General features: G+C 36.9%; 1 protein-coding gene across 1 annotated transcript in view; it reads right to left on the bottom strand.

Annotated features, from left to right (window-relative positions):
- The window catches only part of mppe1 (metallophosphoesterase 1), a 144,097-nt gene that overhangs the window by 57,153 nt on the left and 60,399 nt on the right, over positions 1-26,545 (bottom strand). Inside the window, exon 5 of the mRNA XM_016256989.1 lies at positions 9,950-10,058. Within this exon, the coding sequence (XP_016112475.1) occupies positions 9,950-10,058 (109 nt within the window). The remainder of the gene's footprint in view (positions 1-9,949; positions 10,059-26,545) is intronic.

Here is a 26,545-nt window from a genome sequence, read left to right as displayed (position 1 = left end):
CAACAATTCAATAATAGGAAGTTAATATTGTGGTATATATTACACACAATATTGTCTGATTTTGCTAAATTGTATACGTGAAAATATTACCTATAAAGCCACAGAAGAACTGTTGTGCATCTCCTAATAAAACACAATAGGTGTTTGACTTGAAGCAGAACTGCACAGACCATTCTGTGTGTGACATCAAAGTACAGCGAGAGTGATTAGACAGCATTTTTAAAATGTTTGTTTTGATGTCAAATAAGTCTTGCTGTTTTGCTTTTTTGTTAAAGCAGTATTGCTGTTGTAAAGTTATACAGCTACAGTTGTGTTTCTGGGTTTTAAAGCAGGTTTGTTTTTTTTATCTTCCTTATCACTCTGTATTTACAGGATTTCACTGTACTGTATTCAGTAGGTGTAATGTATTCTAAGTTGCTTCAGAAGTATTGCAAGTACTACTACATACAACAATAAAACAGTGCATTGACATAAGAAAGGAAATGTACTTTTGGTACTTAAGTACTTTTAAAAGCAAGTACTTCTGTACTTTTACTTGAGTAAAAATCTGTCTTTACAACTTTTACTTGGAATGGAGTAATATTTGACCAGCAGTATCTGTACTTTCACTCAAGTAATGGAGTTGAGTACTTTGTCCGCCTCTGACACCACCACACTGAAATCCAGTCGGTATTTAAGCAACATTCCATTTTAAATCCATACAGAAAGCAGTTTATGTCACGCCCAGTTTAGGGAGCTAATCACTCGCACAAAAAATGAAACAAAAAAACACTAGAGCACCCTTATTTGAAACTGTAATAATAACATATTTGGCAAATTCTTTTGTGCATATTTGCATTTGCGCTCTGGAGAGCATCAGATGTTTCTATTTACAATGTTTTCAGTTTTGAATAGTGTAGCTAATCACAGACACATCCACTGAACTGAGATGAGTGACAGGATCAGTGCATTTGAAATTATAAAGGGAGCACTCTTTGCACACATACTAGACTATCTGTAATGCATTCAGAATTTTAATTAAAAGGTTTTTTTTTCCTCATGATGCTAAGAGGAACAATGTCCCCTCACTAAAGTTCAGCTATAGTTTAGTTATTCTATAACTGCTAAAATGAATCTCAGACGTGAACATATTTGCTTTGCTTAATCCATTCATGTACAAATTAATTCTAAAAAGAAATTAATTTGTACATTAAAAGATTACGCAAAGCAAATATGTTCACGTCTGAGATTCATTTTTGGCATTTATCTCTATATCGCTATCTTATATATATATACAGTGGGTACGGAAAGTATTCAGACCCCCTTAAATTTTTCACTCTTTGTTATATTGCAGCCATTTGCTAAAATCATTTAAGTAATTTTTTTCCTCATTAATGTACACACAGCACCCCATATTGACAGAAAAACACAGAATCTGAGCTCTTCAGGCGGTTCCTTTGACCTCATGATTCTCATTTGTTCTGACATGCACTGTGAGCTGTAAGGTCTTGTATAGACAGGTGTGTGGCTTTCCTAATCAAGTTCAATCAGTATAATCAAACACAGCTGGACTCGAATGAAGGTGTAGAACCATCTCAAGGCTGATCAGAAGAAATGGACAGCCCCTGAGTTAAATATATGAGTGTCACAGCAAAGGGTCTGAATACTTAGGACCATGTGATATTTCAGTTTTTCTTTTTTAATAAATCTGCAAAAATGTCAACAATTCTGTGTTTTTCTGTCAATATGGGGTGCTGTGTGTACATCAATGAGGAAAAAAAAATAACTTAAATGATTTTAGCAAATGGCTGCAATATAACAAAGAGTGAAAAATTTAAGGGGGTCTGAATACTTTCCGTACCCACTGTATATACTGTATATGTGTGTGTGTCACACCCCTGTGGACTGCTGATTGTGGTTTCTCCCTCTGTGTCCTTATTTGGTTGTTCCTGTTCTCGTTATTAGTTAATCACCTCATTGTGCTCACCTGTCTGCCCCTCGTTATCTGCCCTATATCTGTTCCTGTCTCTGGTATTCGAGTTTGTCGGTTATTGTGAATGTTACCCTGAATGTGGATGTCTACCCTGTCTGAATTCCCTGTTGTCAAGTCATTAAATATCTGTTTATTCGACATCTTCGTCTTCCTGCCTGGTCTCTGGAACACCCTGCCCGTGACAGAATAACCGACCCAAAAACAGTTTAACTTCTATGTTCTCCCCTCCGTTTGTTTTCTGGTTTATCCTCAGTGTTTTTCTTTCCGTTGTGTTTACCCCATGGATCCCTTCACTCGCCCCGAATTCCTCCTCCTCCTGCTGGAGCAGGAAGTTTTTTTGTACTTTTACTTTCAATACTTAATTTTAATATTTAAAAAAAATACTTTTCATACTTAAGTACAATAAATATCACGTACTTTAAAACTTTTACTCAAGTAATATTTCTAAACCGTGAATTTAACTTCAACCAAAGTAATTTTCTGGTAAGATAGCTATTCTTTTACTTAATTGTGGATTTCAAGTAGGCCTACTTTATCCACCACTGCTATAATGCAGATGACTATATGCCACTGCAATAGACAAATTTTGCAGTATTAAGTATAACGATTAATCGATTAACTGATCGTTAATTTAAAGGGGTCATATGATGCGATTTCAAGTTTTCCTTTCTCTTTGGAGTGTTACAAGCTGATTGTGCATAGATAAGATCCCTGAAGTTGCAAAGACTAAAGTCTCAAAACCAAAGAGATATTCTTTATCAAAGTTAAGACTCTGCCACGCCCCCCTAAAATGGCTCGTTCTAACACGCCCCCACATATCTACCTCACTATGTGGAAATATTTGCATAATGCCGCCCAAATGTGCATGCAAAGAAAGAAGGCGTGGTTTCAGTACCGCAGTTAGTGTTGAACCAGCATGTAAGGGAGAGGCTGTGTGTTTCTAGGCGAAAGCAAAAGCACTTTATTTGGCCTTCCGAAAGTAGATGCATTTAGGAATCTTTAAGATTACTTACAACAGAACAGCAATGCATTTTATGGAGGACCGTTTCGTGAACCTAGGAGAGGAGGTCATTCTGACTTTGCTATGACAATCTGGCGCTTCTGAATCAGCTACTGTTTTGTTATTAGTTTAAGTATTTGCTATTGACTGTTCAAATGAGTTTTGCGCATCGTGTGTGTGTGTATGCCAGTGGCGTGTCCACAAGGGTGGCATGGGGTGGCAACTGCCACCCTTAAGATGAGCTTTGCCACCCCAGTTGCCACCCCAAAGCAGCGTATGGGATCGAAGTGCATTGAGAGCGGAGCAGCGTGATTTTAACTGAAGCGGGGATCTTTTGAAAGTCTGAGAATTCTGGTTTTCGCTCACTCTCAGAGTGCTCCACTACCGCTCAATCACTAGCACAATTAATGCTATAACTATAGATGTTCTAAACTAGTTCTGCCTACAAGGATTGTACTGCACGCACACATGTACAGACACATAACGGATCACTCACACACAGAAACAAAAAATATTGTCAACGCTGCCCTGTGATTTGTCAATAAAAATGCTTAGAAACAGAAAAGTTATACCGAACATTTCTTTTTGTTTTGAAGTAATCAAAATCCACAGCTTCACTATTAGTAGAGAGACGTTGCACAGACAGGCAGGACTAATTTACACGTAATCGCGCTCTCACAAATGCATTCAAATAAATGTAATTTTACTGTGCTTCTATGTATCTGATTTAATAACCGATAAAATAACTGACGAAAATGTAGCTTACTATCATTTCATCCTTCCAAACAAAATTCACACTTCAAAAAGCTGCAATGACAGATTTAACTTTTAATTATGATAACCTTTGAAACGTTAATGCACACTTACTTAAAGGAAAGAAAATAACAAATAAAATTTTTTTGGTTATCATCATCATTATTATTATTATTATTAGCCTACTATTCATTCATTCATTCATTTGGTCTTATCTGATCTGCTCAAGGGCTCTTACGCTTACATAGGCTACTTTTATGCAGAGAAAACTGCACTGCATTTAACATACAGGCCTACATTTTTCGATCGAACCCATGATTCTGATGAGCAACATTTTACACATTTCTTTAATAAAAGTATATAAATAATCAAAATATAAACAAAGTTTAGAATTTTAAATGAGCTCAAAATATTATTATCAAGTAACTACATAAATCGCTCACCCTTTGATTAACTATACATAAGGGAGTGGAAACGGCAAGTGAATACATGAATCAGTGATCCTCTGCAGCCATCTACTGGTCATAGTGGTAATGTCATGTCATGTTCATTTTATAAGTGTTTGTTTTCAACTATGTAGCAGTAATCTTCTGCTTAATGAATAAATATAAAAATAAATATGCAGCTCTTCTTTAATGTGAATTTTGTCAGGGTTCTGTCACTTCGGTCTAGTGTAATTCATGGTTTTGTGACAGCCTGTTTTTCCCCCTCGGGGTAGTTTGTGTTTCTGTTTGTTTATTTTTATTACCAATTAAAACCCTTGTTTCTGCAATACTGAGTCCTCGCTCCATCCTCTACCCAAGAGCGTGACAAATTTTACATCATGTTTACATTTTGTGTAAACATATACAAAAATATGCATAATTTTTTTGGGGAAAAAAAGAACATCAATCTTTTATGTTTTATAACTGCTTAACTACAGTGTGACTTAACCGTGGCTTGTGTACTGCAAACACATACCAGCTTCATCACTGTGTCTGTCACGCGACTCTATTCCCCTTTCGAGCTCTGTCTTTACATTTATTTTGAAAGATGAAGCTTGCGATTATGGTAAGGGGCGTTACATTGCCGACGAGTGCTTGCGGTGTTCGTCCAATCACAATGCACTGGGTCAGCTGGCCAATCAGAGCAGACTGCGCTTGTCGGAAGGAGGGACTTTGTAGAAAACGAAGCGTTTGAGAGAGGCGGTATTTGAAAAATAATGTGTTTTTTTAACATTAAAGCATGTCAACATATTCTGTTACACCAAATACACAAAATAATGATCTTTAAAAAAGCCTTTCGAATGATCGAAAATTGGCATCCCTAGTTGCAACAAAGCCCTTAGTAACCATTTCACCCAAAAATTTAAGGGACCAAAACAGACATCTGCTAAGCTTAAAGTCAAGGAGGAATTCTAAATATTAAATGCATAATATGCTTTGAAACAATGTGCACTGTGAAAAGTGCCATACAAACTAAATTAAACTGATTCATTTTTTTCCCCGTTGTTTTTACTTTGAGTTTAACAGCTACATTTTTTATTTTACTTTTTTCTTTTATCTTTTGCCAGGCTTTGCAAGGGTGATCAATGGCTTTGGAGGGCGTTTCTGTATTCTTTTACATTATGTGTGCTCAAGTTTAAGGTGGCAGCCCAAATCAGTAAATCTAATCATTATACACCTCAACGCTCTTATACTTTTTAAAAACATTTTATCACACTCAAATTACTTGAAATACGTTTGGAAATAAAATTAGGTATTATACATTAAAGCATTAGATATAAATATTGGTTGAGTCATATTTTATTTAAAAAAATAATAATTAAAAAAACCTTCATAGATAGACCATATTTAACGACTGTTGCTGCCCCAAACCAATACAATTTGGGCATCAGACAGGTTTAAGACTGTGAAAATTAACAAAACAATTTATAGCAAAAGAAAACCACCTGTTACATAAAGTAATAAATAAATATTACAAGACTGGAATGTCACCGGGGAACTCATTCCATATCAACTAAATAATCACTTCAAAAGGGTATTAGTTTGAAGGAAAACATAAACAATAATAATCATTTAACATATCACTTCAGTTCCCACTTATTCAGTTCATATCTTTCACACATCCACAAAATACAAGGAGAGAAATGTGTGCTGACACTGGTCACACTGAAGTGGATTTCCACACCAGCCAATTCGCTTGTCCACATTCACTCAAAATAAAATTAAATCTTAAAGATTCACAATACTTCTTACGGTTACCCATAACTCTCACTTTCTGCAAACCTCATCACAGGAAACTGCGTTAATTGGTGACATATCTCTCTCTTTCAGGTGCGATAGACCTCGCCTCCATATTCACTTTTCCATCATTAATTGACTCCCAATTCCTTTATTGGGAATCCCCATTAATTGACCACCTCAATTTTGAACAAACCTACTACAAACTGACAACAAACACCACAGGAGACAGGAAGTGACATAAAAGTCCAGGGCAAGGCACAAAGAGCATGAAACAAAAACAAGAAAGAGTTGATTTGTGAGGAGAGCAATCGCGTTTATTTTCTAAAACCAACCTCAAAATTACAAAACAAAACAAACAAAAAAACAGTATCTTTCAAAAAGGTCTCTTCAGTATAATGGATAAATAAAATAATTTTAAGTAAAATGAAAAAGCCAAAGCCTTCTTGCAGTGGATGTGCTGGTTTGGGATTCATTGCCGGCTGCAGCCATGTCCTCATCTCATATATAAAACACCTGTGATTCACAAATACTTTCTAAGTAACTCACATTCACATAAAGTAGCCTTCTTGAAAAGTTTGGGTGAGTAAGGGCAAAACGCACAAGATGCAGTACTTTCAGTGACCTGTAATAGGCAATATCACGTCTTTTGTAGCAGAATTAAACTGCTGCAGAAAAAGCTAGGTCCATGCAAAATGTAATGTGTAACTGCAACACTCATTTCAAATGTAGTGGAGTAAAGAGTACAGATACTCATTAAAAAATGTAGTGAAGCAGAGAGTAAAAGCTGCTAATATCTTTGATACTCAGTACAACTACAAAGTATCCAAAAAGATACTCAAGTACAGTAACTAATTACATTTATTCTAATACTTCACACTTCTGGTAAGCTTTAACTTTTCGGAAATTTATTTTTAGTAAAATCTCTGTGTTTATTGCAACTGTTTTCGGGTTTTTGGCCAGATTGACTCAGACACTGCTGGACACATTCGGTAGTCAAACAAACCTCTGGTGTTTATGTGTAATTAATTCTATGTTGAGTCAAATAAAATATTTATTTCTAAAGATATTTTAATGTCTATTTGATGCTTTTCTCATTGAACACAAATGAGACTTTAAATCCTCCTTTGAGCGTAAATTCTTAACTAAATTCGATGTGTAATTAATCAAATTAATTAGATTAACTGCCACATTTCTAATGGCGCTTTTCCACTGCATGGTACGGCACGGAACGTTTCACTTTTGGGTGCCGAGCTGAGTCGTACCATGCAGTGGAAAAGTGCCATAACACTATGCTAGCATAAATTAGCATGTTGCTAGCATGATTCTAACATATTTTAATACAATAATAGCATGAATTTGCATTTGTTGGTATGTTTTTAACATGTTGTTAACATGAATTATGTTCCTAACATGTTTTACTATGCTAACATACTGGTAAAAAATGTACAGTCTGAATGCACTGTAAGTTGCTTTGGATAGAAGTGTCTGCTAAATGCATAAATTATAAAAAAAATTATTATAAATTAACATGAATTACAATGTTGTTAACATGTTTTAACACTATGCTGAAATGATGTAAGGATATGTAACAGAACAGTGAGCGTGAAAAATAACATCAACAAGATATAGGTCATGTCTGTTGTTGATTATTCCAGTGGAAACAACGTTGTACATACCTATGTCTCTGGAAATTGAGTAATCACTGCCCTAATGTGCTATGAGCTATTAGACAAAATTGTCAAATACATCCATCTAGGGTATGTATATACAGTATATATATATACTGTATATGAAAGCCTGGGCAGACACAAAAACACTTCCTATGTTAATGCAAGCTTATTCTCATGATGTCACGTGTGTGGTGCTATAAGGAGCACAAGACGACGGAGAATTCCAAATAACAGTCCTTTAATAAATCCACAGAAGAAATACTGGAGAAACTTCAGGGAAAATGCAGCACAACCAACATCTAACATCAGAGAATAACCAGCAAAGGACTGAACAGAACAGGGAGAACTTATACAGAAACTAAATGAGGGAACTAATGAGATGATTAACGAATATAGGCGAACAGAATAAATGGTCCCACTTTATATTAAGTGGCCTTAACTACTATGTACTTACATCAAAAAATAAGTACAATGTACTTATTGTGTTCATATTGTATTGCAAAACACTTTTGCTGCTATTGAGGTGGGATACGGGTAAGGTTAGGGACAGGTTTGGTGGTATGGGTAAGTTTAAGGGAGGTTTAAGGTATAAAGGGATGGGTCAAAAGTGTAATTACAAATGTAATTACAGAAATTAATTACAGATGTATTTACATGCAGGTATTTTTAAAAATATAATTACAATGTAAAAACATGCATGTACACAGTAAATGCATTGTATTAAATTATTAATTTAAATGTAAGCACATAGTAGTTAAGGCCACCTAATATAAAGTGGGACCGAATAAACTAATCAAGGGTACATGGAAAACTAGGTCAAGAAATTACACCGTTTATTACACGTAATTACACAAGAAATTACACACAAATCACCGTTACACATGATGAACTGCCTTTAACTGAAAATTGAGTGTTTACTATTGTCATTTTGCATTATTGACACAATATTTTCCTAATTAATGTTGTACAGTTGCTTTGACACGATCTGTATTGTTAAAAGTGCTATAAAAATAAAGGTGACAGCTTGTGTGATATTGCCCATATATGTGTGTGTGTGTTAATGCTGTCAATCTAATTATTTAAAAATTGGACTTGTTAAAAGGTCCCTGAAATAATCAGGCCTTCACTTTAAGCTTTCACTTTAAGAGAGGAGTGATTTTTGCAAGAAAAAAAGCAGGAGAAATACCAAGCAAATGTCTAAAAGCTGGCAAAAGCTATGAAAAGAATACAAGATGCAATTTGCAAAAGTGAAATGCTTGCTTGTTGTCCACACTGGGAACTACCTACAGTAGCCAAAGCACAATAAACTAATTTAGCCTTTTCCAAGGCCCATATTTACAAAATATAGAATTCTGAGAATCCATACTCTAGTCTCATGAGACCAAGTCAATCATATTGGATCTAACAGCATCCATGGCGCTGCTAGGGGTCCTCCAGTGAGAGGACAATGAGAGGTGTCTTGTTTTCACAGTTCAGTGGCACAAGTTCTTTATAGGGATGTATGAGTGCTGAAGGTGTGAAGGAAGGTGTCATGAACTCACACACCAATGTGTGATGTAATGCAAACACATAAAACAGAAGATGCTACCCCTTTCTCATTCCCTGCATTGTTGTGCTTTTTTTTTTCAACATGACAATATACATTCTCTCATGGTTTAAAAAAAAAAAAAAAACTTTTGTGGACAAGTGTTTCACCCAATCATAACACTCTTGAGTACTTGTGGGGGATTTTGAGACAAGTTGAGCAACACTATTATACTATACTATACTATACTCCCTATTAAAGATCAGAACATTTAAGGAGGTCATCCTCCAAGTGACAAATTGTCATCAACTTGAACACTCAATGCCAAGAAGGGTCAGAGCAGTATACTTTAATAAGTCCTAGAATATTACACATTTGGTGAATTTTAACACAGCGTTTGTCAGAAGCAGCATTTACTGTAAATCGAGTCACTCTGCAAACAGCCAAGCTGCATGAATGTAAATGAACACAGTGCCGCTGTTTACTCTGACATATGCAGCACAAGAGACAATATACTTCTTTAATTATATTACAGCCATTGATTTGATAATATATCACTACTTAAGTTTTATTTTGATTAACTGTAAGATTAACCCCCTGCAGTTCCCTCAAGAGCCCTCAGAGGTTTGCAAACCCATTTGGGAAACCCTTGTTTAAAACATAAACAATACTATGTGAATGTGAAAACCCAAGGTAAAGAAACGTAACAAATCACAGAATGATCTCTAAAAATCAGCTGGTCATATTAAGGAAGAAAAATCCAGTAATTACTGATGAAACTATTATATCTATGTTATTGATTACCTGAATGGAGCAGTTAAGAGCATGTGAGAGTTTGTGTAACTCCTCCTCCACACGTTGGCAGATGGGGCAGTGATCGCCATGTAATGCAACACTATTCACCAGCAAAAAACTGTAAAAAAAAAACAAAACAAATAAATAAAATAGATAATACAGGGACCCAATTACCAATTTTTTCTTTAAATTTGTTTTTGAGCAAGTTTATAAATATTCACAAAACAATAACAAAGTATGGAAATGCATAGTTAACATTAAGAAATCATAGTGGGTATCATAGCATTAGCATGGCAGCCTTGCAGGATGGAATTGCGCATTAGAAAGAACAAAAAGACCTTGAGGTACGCTCAATTGAGGATGAACTTTCAGTTTTAGAAACACAAATACAAATACTTATAAGAAATTATCCTTTGAGACCCCTGGTTTTTGGACAGGGATGCAAACTTAATAACATTGAAGTCATTGTCTCCTCTAGAAACAATAAAATTAGATTAAACTTGAGAAAGTCAAGGATTATACAAATAGTGAGAAAGGATTTGAACAGCACCCCATGTAAGGCTTATTTGTAAAATGATAACATTCATACATTTAGTCATACATTTAGATACCAACATATTTATTCTAACTTTTTGCTTAACGTTCTGTTCCAGCTGAGTACAATGAGTTTCCCACAGACTTACACTCCTGAATGGAGCAGTGGCAGCACTATATATATAAATACATACATACCGGTTCATATTTACTACTCTGCTCTGCTTATAAGAAATTATCTTTCTTCGAAATTATCTGTGTAAAAACATCAGTGGATTTTCGCATTGGTCTGAATGAAAACAACAGATGGGCTGATTGAATATTCAAATTCACTCTCTGCTGGCAGGGGGCGCTTTTGGAGCGGCAGAAATATCGGTTTCCCCGGTAACGACTATAATCAAAGCAGCTGCACTCACAAACGCTACATTTTACATCTAAGATTACATCTAAGCTTTTCTGAAGCTTTTCCCCTCAAAGATACATTCATATGAAAACACCCACGAACACCCATGTTTTGATTTTGAAATATGCAGTGGCTGATGTTTATTCAACTAATAATTTTCTTGATTTTCTTGAGGAAAATCTGTTTGTGGTGGTCAGTTTTGATATTGTGGCGGGCCGCCACAAATGAATCAATGTATGGGAAACACTGAAAAAGACAAACCCTTCAGAAGTTATAAGCAAAAATAGCAAATAGAATCAGAGGGAAAATCATTTTGCTTCGAGAATCTAGATCTTATGGTTCAAAAGTTATTAGCATAAACATGAGTGCAATTTTGAACTGCTGGTGGTGCTAAAGAGTTTGAGTTAGATATTCCGAACTTGCTATGATTAATGGGATAGTTCACCCAAAAATGAAAATTCTGTCATCAACCCTTGTTCATATTTTTGTGACTCAGCCAGTGTTCGTGGGTCTGGTGGACCCGCTGCAGTTTTGGGTTTTTAATTCAACACAATCAAAAATTATATGTTAAATTACTCAACAGATGTTTACTTCATCCCAATTTCAAGCAATATAAACAGCATATATGGTAAAAATGTGCCCATTACCTTTGTTAGATCACATTTATGAATTAATAATAATAATAATAATGTTATATTTATATAGCGCCTTTCCAGAGCTCAAGGACATTTAACAAAGTTTTTAACGCGGCGCTTCAAACCAAAAAAACAAGCCCGAGGCGTTTTTTAAAGAATGACGCTTTTACGCCTCGCGTTTTGCGCGTCGGTGTGCACACTCACATTGGCGCCCTTTGTTTAGTCACGAGGCATTAAACGTCAGCGATAATCGCGCGCGATATTCGTCCCGGTGTGAACAAGCCTTGAGAGTGCCAAATTGAGTTCTCCTTTGCATAGAATGCAAAGATAGAATCGCACTTGAATGGTTTAAAATCACATAAAAATGGATATGTAATCATTGATTAATGGGAGACCAAAGCACATGTCTTGTCGAATCCACGGTCCTTGGAAATGTTGAACTGGTACTGGATACCCAACCCTAGCTTTATATTGGGGTTTTCTGAACTTTTAACTTTGTGTGTCACCAACTATGATAAAATCCTCATCGTGGGTGATTTTAATTTTCATGTTGATAAAGCTGATCGTAAAGCAGTGCAGTTTTTAGAGGTTATAAATTAATTTAATTTTACTCAAAAGTAAGTCAAGTGCATATGCTTGATGCTAACAGAACTTCAGAAAGTTGTTAACGAATGTAATTCTACTACTTCATCCATCAACCCTGTACCTAAAGCTTTTATTAAACAGGTTTTTGATGTGTCTCAGGTCATGTTTTATATATCATAAACACATCTTTGCAGACTGTTTACTTTCTTGGGGCCTCATTTATAAAACTTTCCGTAGATTTCATCCTAAAAGTGTACGTAAGCACAAAAGCATCTCCACCCCGTCTCCTCCCAGAAATCACATATGGAGCTTACAACGCCTAGTTTTACTATGCATAACCTCATCTGCATATCATTTCCATGCATATTCCCATCCACGTGACGCCATGTTTAACACCGTCAAAGGTACAACACATTAAGGGGATACGGACTATAAATGCCATTTGTTACATACACATTAATTTTTAATGCTAAATATCATCCAGTATCCTTGTTATGTTTCAAAATAAATATATCAAAATATCCATAAAAACTGTTTTAAATAGTTCTCAGATAAATATTTTAGAATTTTAGTTGATTTCATTCATTCATTTCCACTGGCCAAATGATACTTTGATTGTTTTAAACAATTCAAATTAAATTACATTTATGCAGTTTTGCTGATAAGGTGAACATCTTTTAGCTATTTTAAGTGGAAACAGATAGGCCTATATTTATTGCAATGTAAATACAATTGTCTGACTCGCGCCTCACTGACAACGTAAAAAAGTAGCCTATTTTAAAAAGGAAATGTGCAAATCTTACCGTTTTCTTGTATCTTTCAAATACAGTGGTATTTTTAATAATGTTGTGGAGATGCCTTCACACGACATCAACATGAGATCAGCAGTTTAATTTAAAGATGAATTATTATGCACATAGACTTACCCTCGCTGTCATTAAAACATAGCATACCACAGGAAAAGTGATCAAGCGCATTCTCTACAAAGAGGCTATATGTCTAAATTAATATAATTTTGTTTTAACTTCTGCATAGTAGAGTTATGTAATTTCAGTGCTCATCTCCACTAATGAGAGTGGAATATTTAATATAAATGTGTATATCGACATGAAAACTGTCACGGTGCACACACACGAGAAACACGGGAACGAAGGAGCAAGGAGACACGGAGTAAAGTATCTCAAAAGGGTTTATTAAACAAAGGCTGGGGATCACAGGACTCGACACATCAGGATGACAGAACAACGTTTAATCACTGACAAAGGACAAGAACCAGAACACACTTTAAATACAGAGGAACTGATGAGGAGAAGACAAGGAAAACCACTCTGGAGACCACTAGGAGTAGGGTTACCAGACGGGAGGCCTCCAGAGGCCATGGTGGATCTGTCAGCTCTGGGTGCCAAGGCGGAAGAGGGACCACAGGAGGACATGGCGGAGTAGGGAACACAGGAGGCCATGGTGGTGCAGGCAATTCAGGAGGTCATGGTGGAGCAGCCTCCGAGGCCGCGGCTTTAGCCCCCGCCTCGGCCTCTACGGCTGGAGCCCTACTACCCCCCCCCCCAAAATACATGGGGACGTTTTACAGGTTCCGAGGCCTTCTGTGGGCCAGGACCAGGGACTGGAGCCCTGCCTGGGTGGAACCGGGGATCGGGAGCCTTTCCTGGACTGAACCGGGGGATCGGGAGCCCTTCCTGGGCTCGACTGGGGATCAGGAGCCCTTCCTGGGCTCGACTGGGGATCGGTAGCCCTTCCTGGGCTCGACGGGGGATCGGGAGCCCTTCCTGGGCTCGACGGGGGATCGGGAGCCCTTCTTGGGCTCGACTGGGGATCGGGAGCCCTTCCTGGGCTCAACTGGGGATCGGGAGCCCTTCCTGGGCTGAACTGGAGATCGGGAGCCCTTCCTGGGCTGAACTCGGGAACAGGACTGACATTGGAATGAACTCTGGGGCCACAGCCGACACCCATCTCCTCACCCCTAGTCTCCTCTTCTGGATCGGGGGGAAAATGCATGGTAGGCAAACCGGAGTGTTGAAGTCTGATGGGCTTGCCACATTAATGTCCGGTGGGCTTTCCGTCACGCTTCACAGAAGCGCGGTCTTCGTACCGCAGAGACAAACAGGAGAAAAAGGAAAACCAAAAGACTGTTCAAAAAAACGAAAACAAAACACGGAAGAAGGAGCGCTGCTTACTGTCTTTGGTCAGTCGTTCTGTCACGGTGCACACACACGAGGAACATGGGAACGAAGGAGCGAGGAGACAGAGTAAAGTAACTCAAAAGGGTTTATTAAACAAAGGCCGGGGATCACAGGACTCGACACATCAGGATGACAGAATGACGTTTAACGACTGACAAAGGTCAAGAACCAGAACACACTTTAAATTCACAGGAACTGATGAGGAGAAGACAAGGGACACCTGGAACTAATAAGACAGTCAACATAGGAAACACCTGGGAACAATGAATTCAAAACACGAGACAGAGAAACTGGAAGACGGAGCACATAGGGAGCAAAGACACACACAAAACCTGGCCCAGAGCCTGACAAAAACAGAGTTTAAAATTATTTTTTAGTTCATTACTTTTCTCTCTCCAGGAAAAACTGTCAGTACGCATGGGTCAGAGTATGCGTGCAGGTGCGCAAATTTTCCCATTAAGTTTGTTTTTATAAATCCCACCTTTTGCGTAGGAAGTGGCGTATGCCTCTTTCAGGGCAGGTTTTATGCATACGCAACGGTTATAAATGAGGCCCCTGATGTTTTTAAAACTGCTGTGGTGAGACCTATATTGAAGAAGCCTAATTTGGACAGTAATGTTCTGGCTAATTATAGACCGATATCTAATCTCCCATTTATTAGTAAAGTACTTGAAAAGGTGGCTGCAACACTAATAAAATCTTTTCTTGAAGAAAATCTAATTATGGAAGAGTTTCAGTCTGGCTATAGAAAGTACCACAGTACCGAAACTGCTCTTATAAAAATAACAAGTGATCTTAGAGTTAATTCCGGTAAAAATAAAGTGTCAAATCTTATCCTTTTAGACTTGAGTGTGGCATTCGACACAATCGACCATGATATTTTAATAAATCGTTTAGAAAAATTGGTAGGCCTTTCTGACAACGTATTAAATTGGTTTAAAACTTATATTAAGGGGAGAAATTTCACTGTTCAACTTGGAGATTATGTGTCTGAGAAACATAAATTCCATTATGCAGTCCCACAAGGAAGCTGTCTTGGTCCTTTATTATTTTCATTATACATGCTGCCACTTGGTGACATCATCAGAGAAAACAATGTAAGTTTTCACAGTTATGCTGATGATACACAGCTATATATTTCTGCAGAGCCAAATGACATGGGGGCTATTAACTCCATTACAACCTGCCTCATGGCAGTGAATAATTGGATGAGTAATAATTTTTTTAAGTAAAATGAGGATAAAACTGATATTCTGTTGGTAGGTCCAAAGACAAAAAGAGAAATGGTGTATAAGAATTTGGTCAAATTGACTCCTTGGGTTCGCTCAGAGGTCACAAGTCTTGGTGTAATTTTAGACTCTAATTAAAGTTTTAATTCTCACATTTATAAAGAACCAAATTTGTAACAAAATCATAATTTTTCCATTTAAGGAACATTGCTCAAATTCGACCTCTTTTAAACTGGACAGATGCAGAAAAATTAACTCATGCCTTTATTTTGAGTAGACTTGACCATTGTAATGCACTTTTTACTGGTCTTCCACAAAAATCAATTAATAGACTTCAGCTTATCCAAAACTCAGCTGCTCGGCTATTGACTAGAACTAAAAAAGAGAGCATATAACACCAGTTTTAGCTACATTGCACTGGCTTCCTATAAAATTTAGAATATATGATAAAGTCCTCCTTATTGCGTACAAAGCCGGTAATGGCCAAGGACCTAATTATATTGCCAGTTATCTTGTTAATTATACTCCATCAAGAACTTTAAGATCTTCCAATGCAGGTTTACTAGAGGTTCCTAGTTCTATAAGAAAAAAAATTGGTGATGCTGCCTTCGTAAATTATGTTCCTACCTTCACATATTAGGAAAGCTAGCACACTCAGTATTTTTAAAAGGAAGTTGAAAACGTATATTTTTAACTTGGCCTTCAGGTAGTTTACAGTGAAAATGTCTGTTTAATTGAATGTGTTGTATTGTTTTACATATATTGTATACATATTGTAAGCTTGATGTATTTGTTTTATTGGATGTAATGTTGTTGTTTATTTAACCGTTTATTCTTGATTATGTAAAGCACTTTGAGTCGCATTTTATGTTTGAAAGGTGCTATATAAATAAGTTTATTATTTATTATTATTATTATTGATCTCATAATTTCACATGGAATTAATATTAACGTAAATAAGACAAATGATTTAATCTCAGACCATTTCTGTATTTTTTTTTTTATAGAAAAATTTGTTAAATTAGTCTATCAGCTATGTTGACCCTATACATTTTATTGTTAAGTACGATTTTAGAAAAAGTTGTACTTCAACAGTTACTATGGTAAATACATAATTCTTGCATGAACTGTTAATATAACATATGAAAAATGCTCCTGGTTAATAGAACGGACATCACACATGCATGCAATTCCTTCCCAGCTAGTACCAGTTACACAATTTATTGGTACTTTTGGTACTTTATTGGTACAGTATGCGCCAGCACATTAGCATGTGCAATTGAAGAGTGCGGACAACGAACACAGTATAACAGCTAACAGGACATGAAAGTTTGTTTTTCTGAATATTTTTTCAAAATTTGCATTATACTTACATTTACAGTGGGGAAAATATTTATTTGATCCCCTGCTGATTTTGTAAGTTTGCCCACTTACAAAGAAATGAAGGGTCTGTCATTTTTATGGTAGGTTTATTTTAACAAATAGAGACAGAATCCAGAAAAAAAACATTATATAAAGGTTAGAAATTGATTTGCAAGAATTCTGGCTCCCACAGACTGATTATGTGCCCATGTGGAATACAGATTAGTCCTTCCACTTTAAGAATTTACTCCTAATGTCAGCTTGTCAAGGGGCGGTCACACTAGACTTTGAACATGCAACATTTTTTCGGACGCCGCTACGATATGGGCGGGAGCAGGATATGACATCACGCGCCAAGGTTATCACAACATGGATTCAGATGTGTTTGTACTTGTGTCTTTTGTGACGGCGCCGACTCGGAATGAGTTCCATTCTTTAATTCAGGAGCTTCGGCTGGATGAGGATCACCACAAGGAGTACTTTCGGCTCTGTCATATTTTATTACCTTTTTTTAACTATAGTGAATAAACTGTATTAATGAATGAAATGTTCAAGGTGTCTGAATAAATTTTGGTTTGACTGTACATAATACATTTTTAAGTGCTGTGCTTTAAGTGCTGTAGGTTTTTCCCTTTAAATAGGTCATTTTATACGTTCTTGAGGTGTGCAACATTTTAAAATTATTCTGAAAATATAAATATAAAATAACGAACAACATTAAGTAATTTAATAATAATACACTTGTGTATAGTAATTATATTGTACTCTCTCTCTATATATATACATTTGATTTTTATAATCTTTTAAAGATGTATTACATAAAATAGGACGCTGAACTACGGCTAAAATTAGCGCTTCCTCCATTTTTTAATTTCTGTACAGAGAGGTCACGCAGTGACAAATCGATCTTCTACTGGTCACACGTCTTCACGTGATGCGAATTCGCAACAGTATACAAGTGCTATGACAAGTCTCAGTTAGTCTAGCACAGTACATATAGCAAGGTGGGTTTTTTACCAATTTTAAATAAATTAGAGCAAATAGAATAGAATAGGTAAGTATTAGTGCTAATTGGTCAGGTGCTGGCAAAACATATGTATTTAGACGTTTTTTGAAAATAGCTTAAGACTCAGCTGCTCAAATTGAGATTGAGGCAGGTCTTTCCACAAGCTGGGAACAGTCCAGGAAAATGTCTGTGAGAGTGATTTTGCTTATTGAAGACCACTGTCTCCGCTGCATTCTGGATCAGTTGCAGAGGCTTGATAGTACATGCCGGAAGGCCCGCCAAGAGAGCATTACAATAGCCAGTCTGGAGGGAACAAGAGGTTGGACAAGGAATTGTGTGGCCTGCTCTGATAGGAAGGGTCTAATCTAATGTTGTATAAGGCAAATCTGCAGGACTGGGACATTGTAGCAATTAGGGCTGCACGATTAATCGAAATTAAATTGCAAAGCCTATAAATCGCAATTAGGCAGAAGCTGCGATTGTCATGCGTATCTTTCAGTGAAGCACGGTTCTGTGATCAGTAGTAAATCTCCATCCGAAGGCCAGAGGGCGTTCTCACGCGGAAACTCAAATACGCCCCCCAGAAGAAATCAGGAAATCCCTATAGCGGTTGCTGAATAAACAGAAGATTTAACTGCTTTCATTGATTCAACGTGACATGACTACGACAATATATGGTTTATCTGAGTTCGTCTTATTATAATGTTTATTAGAATAAAGTATATAATAATGCAATGCTAATCAACATAGCCTTTATCAATGCTTAGAATATTATGAAATATGAACGTGATTTTGCATAGCTTGTCAGTGAACTACGGCTCTGTGTAGTAAATGCTGCTCCATCTGAAAGCACGTGATGGAGATTTACCACTGATTACAGAACCAGCTTTACTGACAAGATGCGCATGACAATCTCATTCGATTAATCGTGCAGCCCTAGTAGCAATATGGTCTGTGAAGCATAACTCATCATCAATCACAACTGCAAGGTTCCTGGCTGTCCTGGAATAAGTTATGGTTAATGAACCTAGCTGTATAGAGAAGTTGTGATGAAGTGCTGGGTTGGCTGAGACCACGAGCAGTTCTGTCATAGCACGGTTGAGTGGAAGATGATGGTCAGAAATATTTCCAGACAGAAATATCTGTCAGACAGGATGCAATGCGAACAGCTACCGTCGGATAATCTGGTTGAAATGAGAAGTATAGTTGAGTGAGTAGAGCTGAGTGTCATCAGCATAGCAGTGATAGGAAAAGCCATGCTTCTGAATTACAGATCCAAATAATGACATGTAGATGGAGAAGAGAAGTGGTCCAAGCACTGAGCCCTGAGGAAACCCAGTAGCAAAAATATTTACCTCTACTTGAGAGGTAAAACTTGAACCACTGTTGTGGTTTCCTGAGATGTTGCAATGAATGAAAGAAGGGATACCGTTCTGTACTTTTCTAAAAGTGCTGGAGAGTGCATTAGATAGGCTTTCTTAAGTAGTGGGATTACCCGAGACTGCTTAAATGCTGTGGGAAAAGTAGCAGTGTGAAGAGAGGTGTTGATAATGTGAGTGAGCAAAGGCATAACTGAAGAAGAAATTAAGGAGGTGAGTGGGGATAGGATCAAGCGGACGGGTAGTAGGATGATTGGAAAGGATAATTTTAGAAATGTCTTCCTCCGAGAGTGGAGGGAAGGAGGAGAGTGAAGTGTGTATTTGTTGTTAAGAAGTTTTTGTCAGTTTGTGGTGTGGAGAATTGGCCGCCGATGGTTCTTGTTTTATTTATGAAGAAACACACTCGGGGTACACAATCGCTTTACACATATTTGGTGCCACCATTGTTGAAGGTGTATAACTGATTTGTAAAAGTCTATTATTTACTAAAGTAAATAATTTTTGATTAAATAAAGATAAAGGTAATGAATCCGTTTCAATTCTCCTGGACACTGTTTGACACTGTTGGTTCAAAATATACAGTTGCAATCAAAATTATTCAACCCCCTTGACCTGCAATCAGGGGTGTGAAGTAACGAATTACAAATACTCACGTTACAGTAATTGAGTAGTTTTTTATCAGTAATTGTACTTTTTTGAGTAGTTTAAAAATTGTGTAGTTTTACTTTTACTTGAGTACATTTTAAGTGATGTATCGGTACTTTTACTCCGTTTGTGGTCGTTACATGCTTATTTTAATTTTATTTTTATCCATCAACATGATTGGATAGATAGTAATAAGTCTCGTGACTTTCGTCAAATCAAATTGTGCATAGAAAACTTTAACCGCCAACTGTTTATAATGGCTGCTGGAAGTGCACTCTTCAAGCATCAATTCTGTCGCATCTTTCTCTAACTTAATATGTTAAGGTAAATTTCGAATTTCTGCTTACTAAATGAATTGTATATATGCTTGCCTATCTACACGGCCTGAAATTTGTTGTGAGGTTTCGGGTATTGCATATAGTGTTAACTCCCGCAAGTGCCACGTTCGGTAAATTCCCACTCACAACTTGAATAATAAGTCGTTGTTGCTTGTTGAACTTGTTGACTTTTGATTAGTTTGAGCGTGTGATGCGCGCTGTGAAAAAGTGTCGGAAACACAAATTGAGGACCAATCTGCACCTTATTGATGACCCGTGGCGTTAATATACTGCATCTGTGCCAGCACGTGATGTAATAAAACTGCAGCTTGTTAATAAACTTTTTTTTTTAAATCCATTTTATACAATCCGCCTTCAATTAGCAAGTGCACTTGAGCATAAACAATTTTCAAGTTCAACACTTTTTGTTCCATTCAGTTGTGAATGCTGCTGATTCACCGAGACCGCCGTGGCTCAGCAAAGTGTGTGTGTTTTCCTTTTGAAAAAGTTTCCCCAGAAATACTTAGCTATTTAATGCATTTTTCCTTACAAATTGTATCATCAGCATAACAATTCGAGTAAATGTGTAAAAGGTATGGCATGATGCCATTCTTCTAGAACAATGTGCATTTATGTTCAAATTGTAACAAATGATCAAGTTTAGTTATTCTTATTTCTTTATTGCGCAAGTGCACTCGCGCATAAACAATTTTCAAGTTCAACATTTTTTTATTCATTCAGTTGTGGATGCTGCTGATTCACCGAGACCGCCGCGACTCAGCAAAGAGACATGCTTGTGTGTGTTTTCCTTTGAAAAAGTTTCCCCAGAAATACTTAGCTATTTAATGCATTTTTCCTTACAAATTGTATCATCAGCATAACAATTCGAGTAAATGTGTAAAAGGTATGGCATGATGCCATTCTTCTAGAACAATGTGCATTTATGTTCAAATTGTAACAAATGATCAAGTTTAGTTATTCTTATTTCTTTATTGCAAAACGTTAAAACTGGCACCGTTTTGGAGAGAAATGGGCTCTCATTTGAACCCATATCATGGTGTGTGATGCTGAACTATGAGTTTCTAAAGGTGTTTGTATTTGCACTGTTCTAAACATTAATATTTTATGTGCAACAACAGCATGCTGTCTCAGTGGCCTTACACATGATTTTAAATCTATTTTTTCAAACTTTATGATTTAAATGGGGATGATTGTACTGAGAATAACTTTAATCTTTTCTTCAACTGAATACTGTTTCCATGCTGTTTTGATGTATTGTAAAGATTTGGCAGTCAAAATTAAAACTGCTGGATGACAGATACTCTTCATTCTTTATGACAAACAAGATAATGTGAATTACAGTATGTACAACGTTTTTAAAATGTATAAATTGCGGTGTACAGCGTTTATATGTGGGATAGAATCCACAGCTCAGTACTCACTACTCAATACTCATGAGTACTTTTAAATAGGCTACTTTTCTACTCTTACTCAAGTAGTTTTTTTGGACAAGTACTTTTACTCTACTCACACTACATTTTTTGGAAGGTAATGGTACTTTTACTTGAGTATATTTTTTCAGTACTCTTTCCACCACTGCCTGCAATACATTTTGTTGCAGAGAACGTAACTTTATGAAAACAATTCAACAAAGGCATCAGTAAACCATTAGAGAAAGTTGCTTATTACACATTTGAGTGATTCTGAGAATGTAACATTGATGACTAATGATAAAAATCAAATTGGCTCAAACATTCATGTTCAAAATTATTCAACCCCCAAAAGTCAAATTTTGTGCAGAATCTTTTATTCTTTAAAACCACCAATAAACGTGCTTGGAAGCTTCTGGCAACTCTCTACTACAGTCTTGGCTCATTCCTTGCCTGAAAAAGTTTTCAGATTACTGATAATCTTTGGTTTTCACATTGTCACTGCTTTCTTCAAATTCAACCAAATATTTTCAATGAGAGTTAAATCTGGAGACTGAACAGGCCACTCAAGTACATCCTATGACTGATCCCTGAACCAAGCATAAGTAGATTTGGATGTATACTTTGGGATGGCTGTCCAGCAGGAAAGTCCATTGATCATCAGCTTCCAGCTTTGCACCAAAGGCATCACAATTCTTACCAAAATGGCCTGATACTACAAACAATCCATGAGGTCCTTCATACAGTCATGATTTTTACTTCCTGCAACAGTAAAACACCCCCAAAACAGGACTGGTCCACTTCCAAGTTTGACCATGGAGATGGTGTTCTTCTGTTTATAAGCTTTGCCTTTTTGGCACCACACATACTGCTGATCCATGGGTCCAAAAGTCCCAGTTTGGTCCCATCGCTCCATAAAGCATTCTCCCAGAACTCCACAGGTCTACCCAAATGAATTTTAACATGTTCAAGTATTTTATGTTCTTCTTGGTTAAGAGTGGCATTCAGCAAGATGCCCCAACACAAAGACCATACTTGTCTAGTGTTCATCTTATACTCTGCATTGAAATGATTTTCCTCCTTTCATCAGGTCAACTTGCAAGTCTTTGGCAGTACATTGCAGGTTTTTCTCAGTTGCTCTGATCAAATTTATTATGAAATTGTGCTTTTTCTTCAACACCCTCAATTGTTTTCTGGTGCAACACATTTTAAGCTAAAGAATTAGGCTGCCAGCTGTGTCTGTAGGAACTTTTAATGTCTTGGACATCTTCATGTAGCCTTAGACTTTCTAATATAATAAAACTATTTCTTCTATAGCTTTTTTATATATACTTTATTTTAAGAATTTTTCAAAAATAAACACAGAACAGACAAACAACACTGTCTCGGACCACACAAGCAGATAATTTTTTTTTTTAATTAAATGAAATTTAAAAAATAATAATAATAAAGTAACTAAAAAATTATAATGACAATAAATATTTAGTTCAGTAGTCAAAAGTACTATAGTAAAAACCTGCAAAACAATCAGTCAAGGTGCCCAGAAAGATGTACAGCTTTAGCCTCAGAGGAGCCACTAGGGGCTGGTTGAACGATTAACTTGTCCAAATGGCCCAGAAATGAACCCCAAACAGCGGAAAATTTTTCAATGGAATTAGTTCTCAAGAATCTGAGTATTTCCCTTTAAATAACAGAGATCATGTCCATAATACACATTCAAAAGGAAGGGGGTGAGGGTGACTTCCAGTTCTTAAGCACAAGTCTCTTAGCCACAATCATACCCAGGGTTAGAGACTGCTGTAATGTCCCCGGGAGGCAGGAGGTGCGCTGTGAAAAACCAAAGATAGCAAGTTCTGCATCCGGTGGAAGAGGCCTATTGTAAGCCTTGGAGTACCAGTCAAATATGCTTGACCAAAGCCCAGACAATTCAGGTTAGTCTCCATTTGTACCCACAGTGGGACGTCAGGGGTCAAATTGGCCGGTGCCCCCTTCACCCAGTACATTAAAGCCCTAATATTGGCGGCCCAATAATAATGCTTGAATACGGGCATACCCAGACCACCTACAGATTTGGATTTTTGTAGATGCATTTTAGAGATCCTGTGCGTCTTATAGTTCCAAACATAAGACAGGATTATAGAGTCCAGTTCCTTAAAGAAAGCAGAGGTAAGAAAAACAGGGAGATTCTGGCAAAGATATAGGAATCTGGGAAGAGAAACCATTTTTATTGAATTTATACACCCAATCATAGACAAAGGTAAAATTTTCCAACTCCCTATATTGCTTTTGAGCTTTAAAAGAAACTCCACAAAATTCAACTTAAACAATAATTTTGAATCTTTCGGGATTGTCAAACCGAGATACACAAAATGATCTGACTATTTTAAATTGAATATTCTCCAAAAAACCAGGTCTATAAGCATCAGAGAGAGGCCTAAAGTTACTCTTTGACAAATTGATTGTATACCATGATAATTTCCCAAAAGAAGTAATTAAATCTAAAAGAATGGGAACTGGGATGGGAATCTTTCAGAGTTCTGCAAATACAATATTACATCGTCTACATACAGACTAATAAGAACTTTCTTGCCTCCCACTTCAAGACCTGGGATACCCGTATGACGCCTTACAGCCTTATACTTAAGGCAAGGGGATCTATCGCAATGGTGAAAAGAGCGGGTGAAAGGGGACACCCTTGTTGCACTGAGCGGTGTAAAGGGAACTCAAGCGACCTGTCTGCATTAGTTAGAACTGAATACTTTGGTCTGGCATATATTATTTTGACCCATGATATAAATGTCTCGCCAAACCCAAACCTTTGCAGTGATCCAAACCTGTAAGGCCACTCAACCTGATCAAAAGCTTTCTGCGCGTCCAAGGACAGAATTTCTGCTCCATTAGCTTTCGCCTGCTTAGCATATATTGTGTTGAGGAGAACATTAAAAAAAGAGAATCTGCCAGGAATAAACTGGTCAGGATGAATGATGGAGGGTAGATGTTTGTTAAGCCGAATAGCCAAAGCTTTAGAAATTACTTTCCGATCAAAGTTCTCAAGCGCAATTGGTCTATAGCTGGTCGGGTCGGTTTCATTTTTGTTTTTCTTTCAAATGAGAGATATATTGGCTTCATACAATGTTTTAGGCAGAACGTTATCTTTTTTAGAATTGATTATCATTCTAAGGAGGAGCGGAGCAAGAATATCACTGTAGCATCTGGACCAATCAGACACACCATTTTTCATTTGATTTAACAAATCAATTATTCATTAACAAACATTCACAGACCCCTCACCCAATAAACATACTGGGTGCCAACTTGTCTGTGAACAGGGCCCAGGACCCTGGTTACCATGGCAACCCTGACACCAGATACATTTACGAGCTAATGGAATGCGAAGCAGGGAAAATCACTGCATGTTCCATCGCAAGAGGCACAAGGCACAATAGAAGTGGACTTTTCTACTAATTAATTCATAGGAAAACCTTTCTTTGAATAAACAGTGTATCCTTCAGGTCATGGTGTATGTTGTCTTACATATTTTTAGACTGTTTTATGCAGGCTTATGATGGAACCACTCGTTCCTGTCAATCTTTCCTATATTATGTATTTCATGCTTAATGGTATCAGTGTAAGGTTAATCTGATTTTAGCAAAGAAACCCTAATTTCAGTATTAAAGCATAAATCTGTCCTGACAAAGTGTAAGTCTGAATCTCAGCTCAGCGGCATGTCCAAACTGTATCATAATGAATAATGCTTTAGTGAAGAAATCACAAAAATGCAGTATTGTTTGAATTGTTTCAATTATATCAAGGTAGATTTGAGTGTTGCTCCTCTTTCTACAGCATAAAGGCCTTATAGTTTATAATTAGATTGAAGCAATTCATCTACACTTTGACTATGTATACAAGCCTAGCAATCTGGTGGTCATTACTGTGTTTCACTCGCTGAGCGAAATTAAAGGTGTAATACTGTACTTTAGTATTCGTGTGGGAGGCACACATAACTACATATATGTTTAAACTGGCTTTAACTTACAGTAAACCCGTTTTGTTATTCTTTAAACAAGTGCAAGAAGTTTATTGTTAAATTAGAGAAGCACTCACAGAAGTGCTTATTTAATGCAACAAGTCTTGAAGGACTGAAAGCACCACGTTTTAAAACTGTGGGCAACTTCTTTGAAGTAGGCAGACACTAAACTGTTTGAATTACACTGGCATGTATTGGTTACCGTGACAACAACTTGTCACAGGAAGCGTTAACTCCACAGAGCACACGTGTCACCATGGCGACGCCATGTTGTAAACAAACCACCTTAAGCAGCTAAGCTAACACGACTTAGCATAGTTTCATCTTAGACTAAGCTACCAAATAGCTTTAACAATTAGGGGTTAGCACTCTTTAATTGAAGCTTTTAAATACAGCATGTGTGTATGCAGTGTGAAGTAATTTGAATTTAACCTAATCCCTGGTTTCTGATTTTTCCCTTTCTTTTCCTTCTTTTTCTTCTCTTTCTATGTTTCCAAATCTTTCATTTGTCTCAGCGAATTTAACTATCTTAGATGTATCCTTCCTGAATGCTATTGCTCAGTTATTAGTTAATTTTCCTGACGACGAAATCTCAGGATTAGCAGCTCATATAAATGGTACCAGAATAAATCGGTCTGATCTTGGGCGAAGAAACATACACCAACATACATCGACCCGCTCATGTGAAACATTTACGTAACACTTATACATGCACGCACCAGTTTCTGATCAAAAGCAGATAAAACTATAGCTTGAATGTGCCTTTCTACAGGTAGTAGAAAGTTTCAGTGCTATAATGTGTTTAAATCGTACGATAAGAAACTAACCTGATTTTAGCGAAGAAATCCTAATTTC

The sequence above is a fragment of the Sinocyclocheilus grahami genome, unplaced genomic scaffold (assembly GCF_001515645.1).
Source record: "Sinocyclocheilus grahami isolate Dianchi unplaced genomic scaffold, SAMN03320097.WGS_v1.1 scaffold1498.1, whole genome shotgun sequence".
Taxonomy (NCBI): Eukaryota; Metazoa; Chordata; class Actinopteri; order Cypriniformes; family Cyprinidae; genus Sinocyclocheilus; species Sinocyclocheilus grahami.
This window is presented reverse-complemented; position numbering and strand designations above follow the sequence as displayed.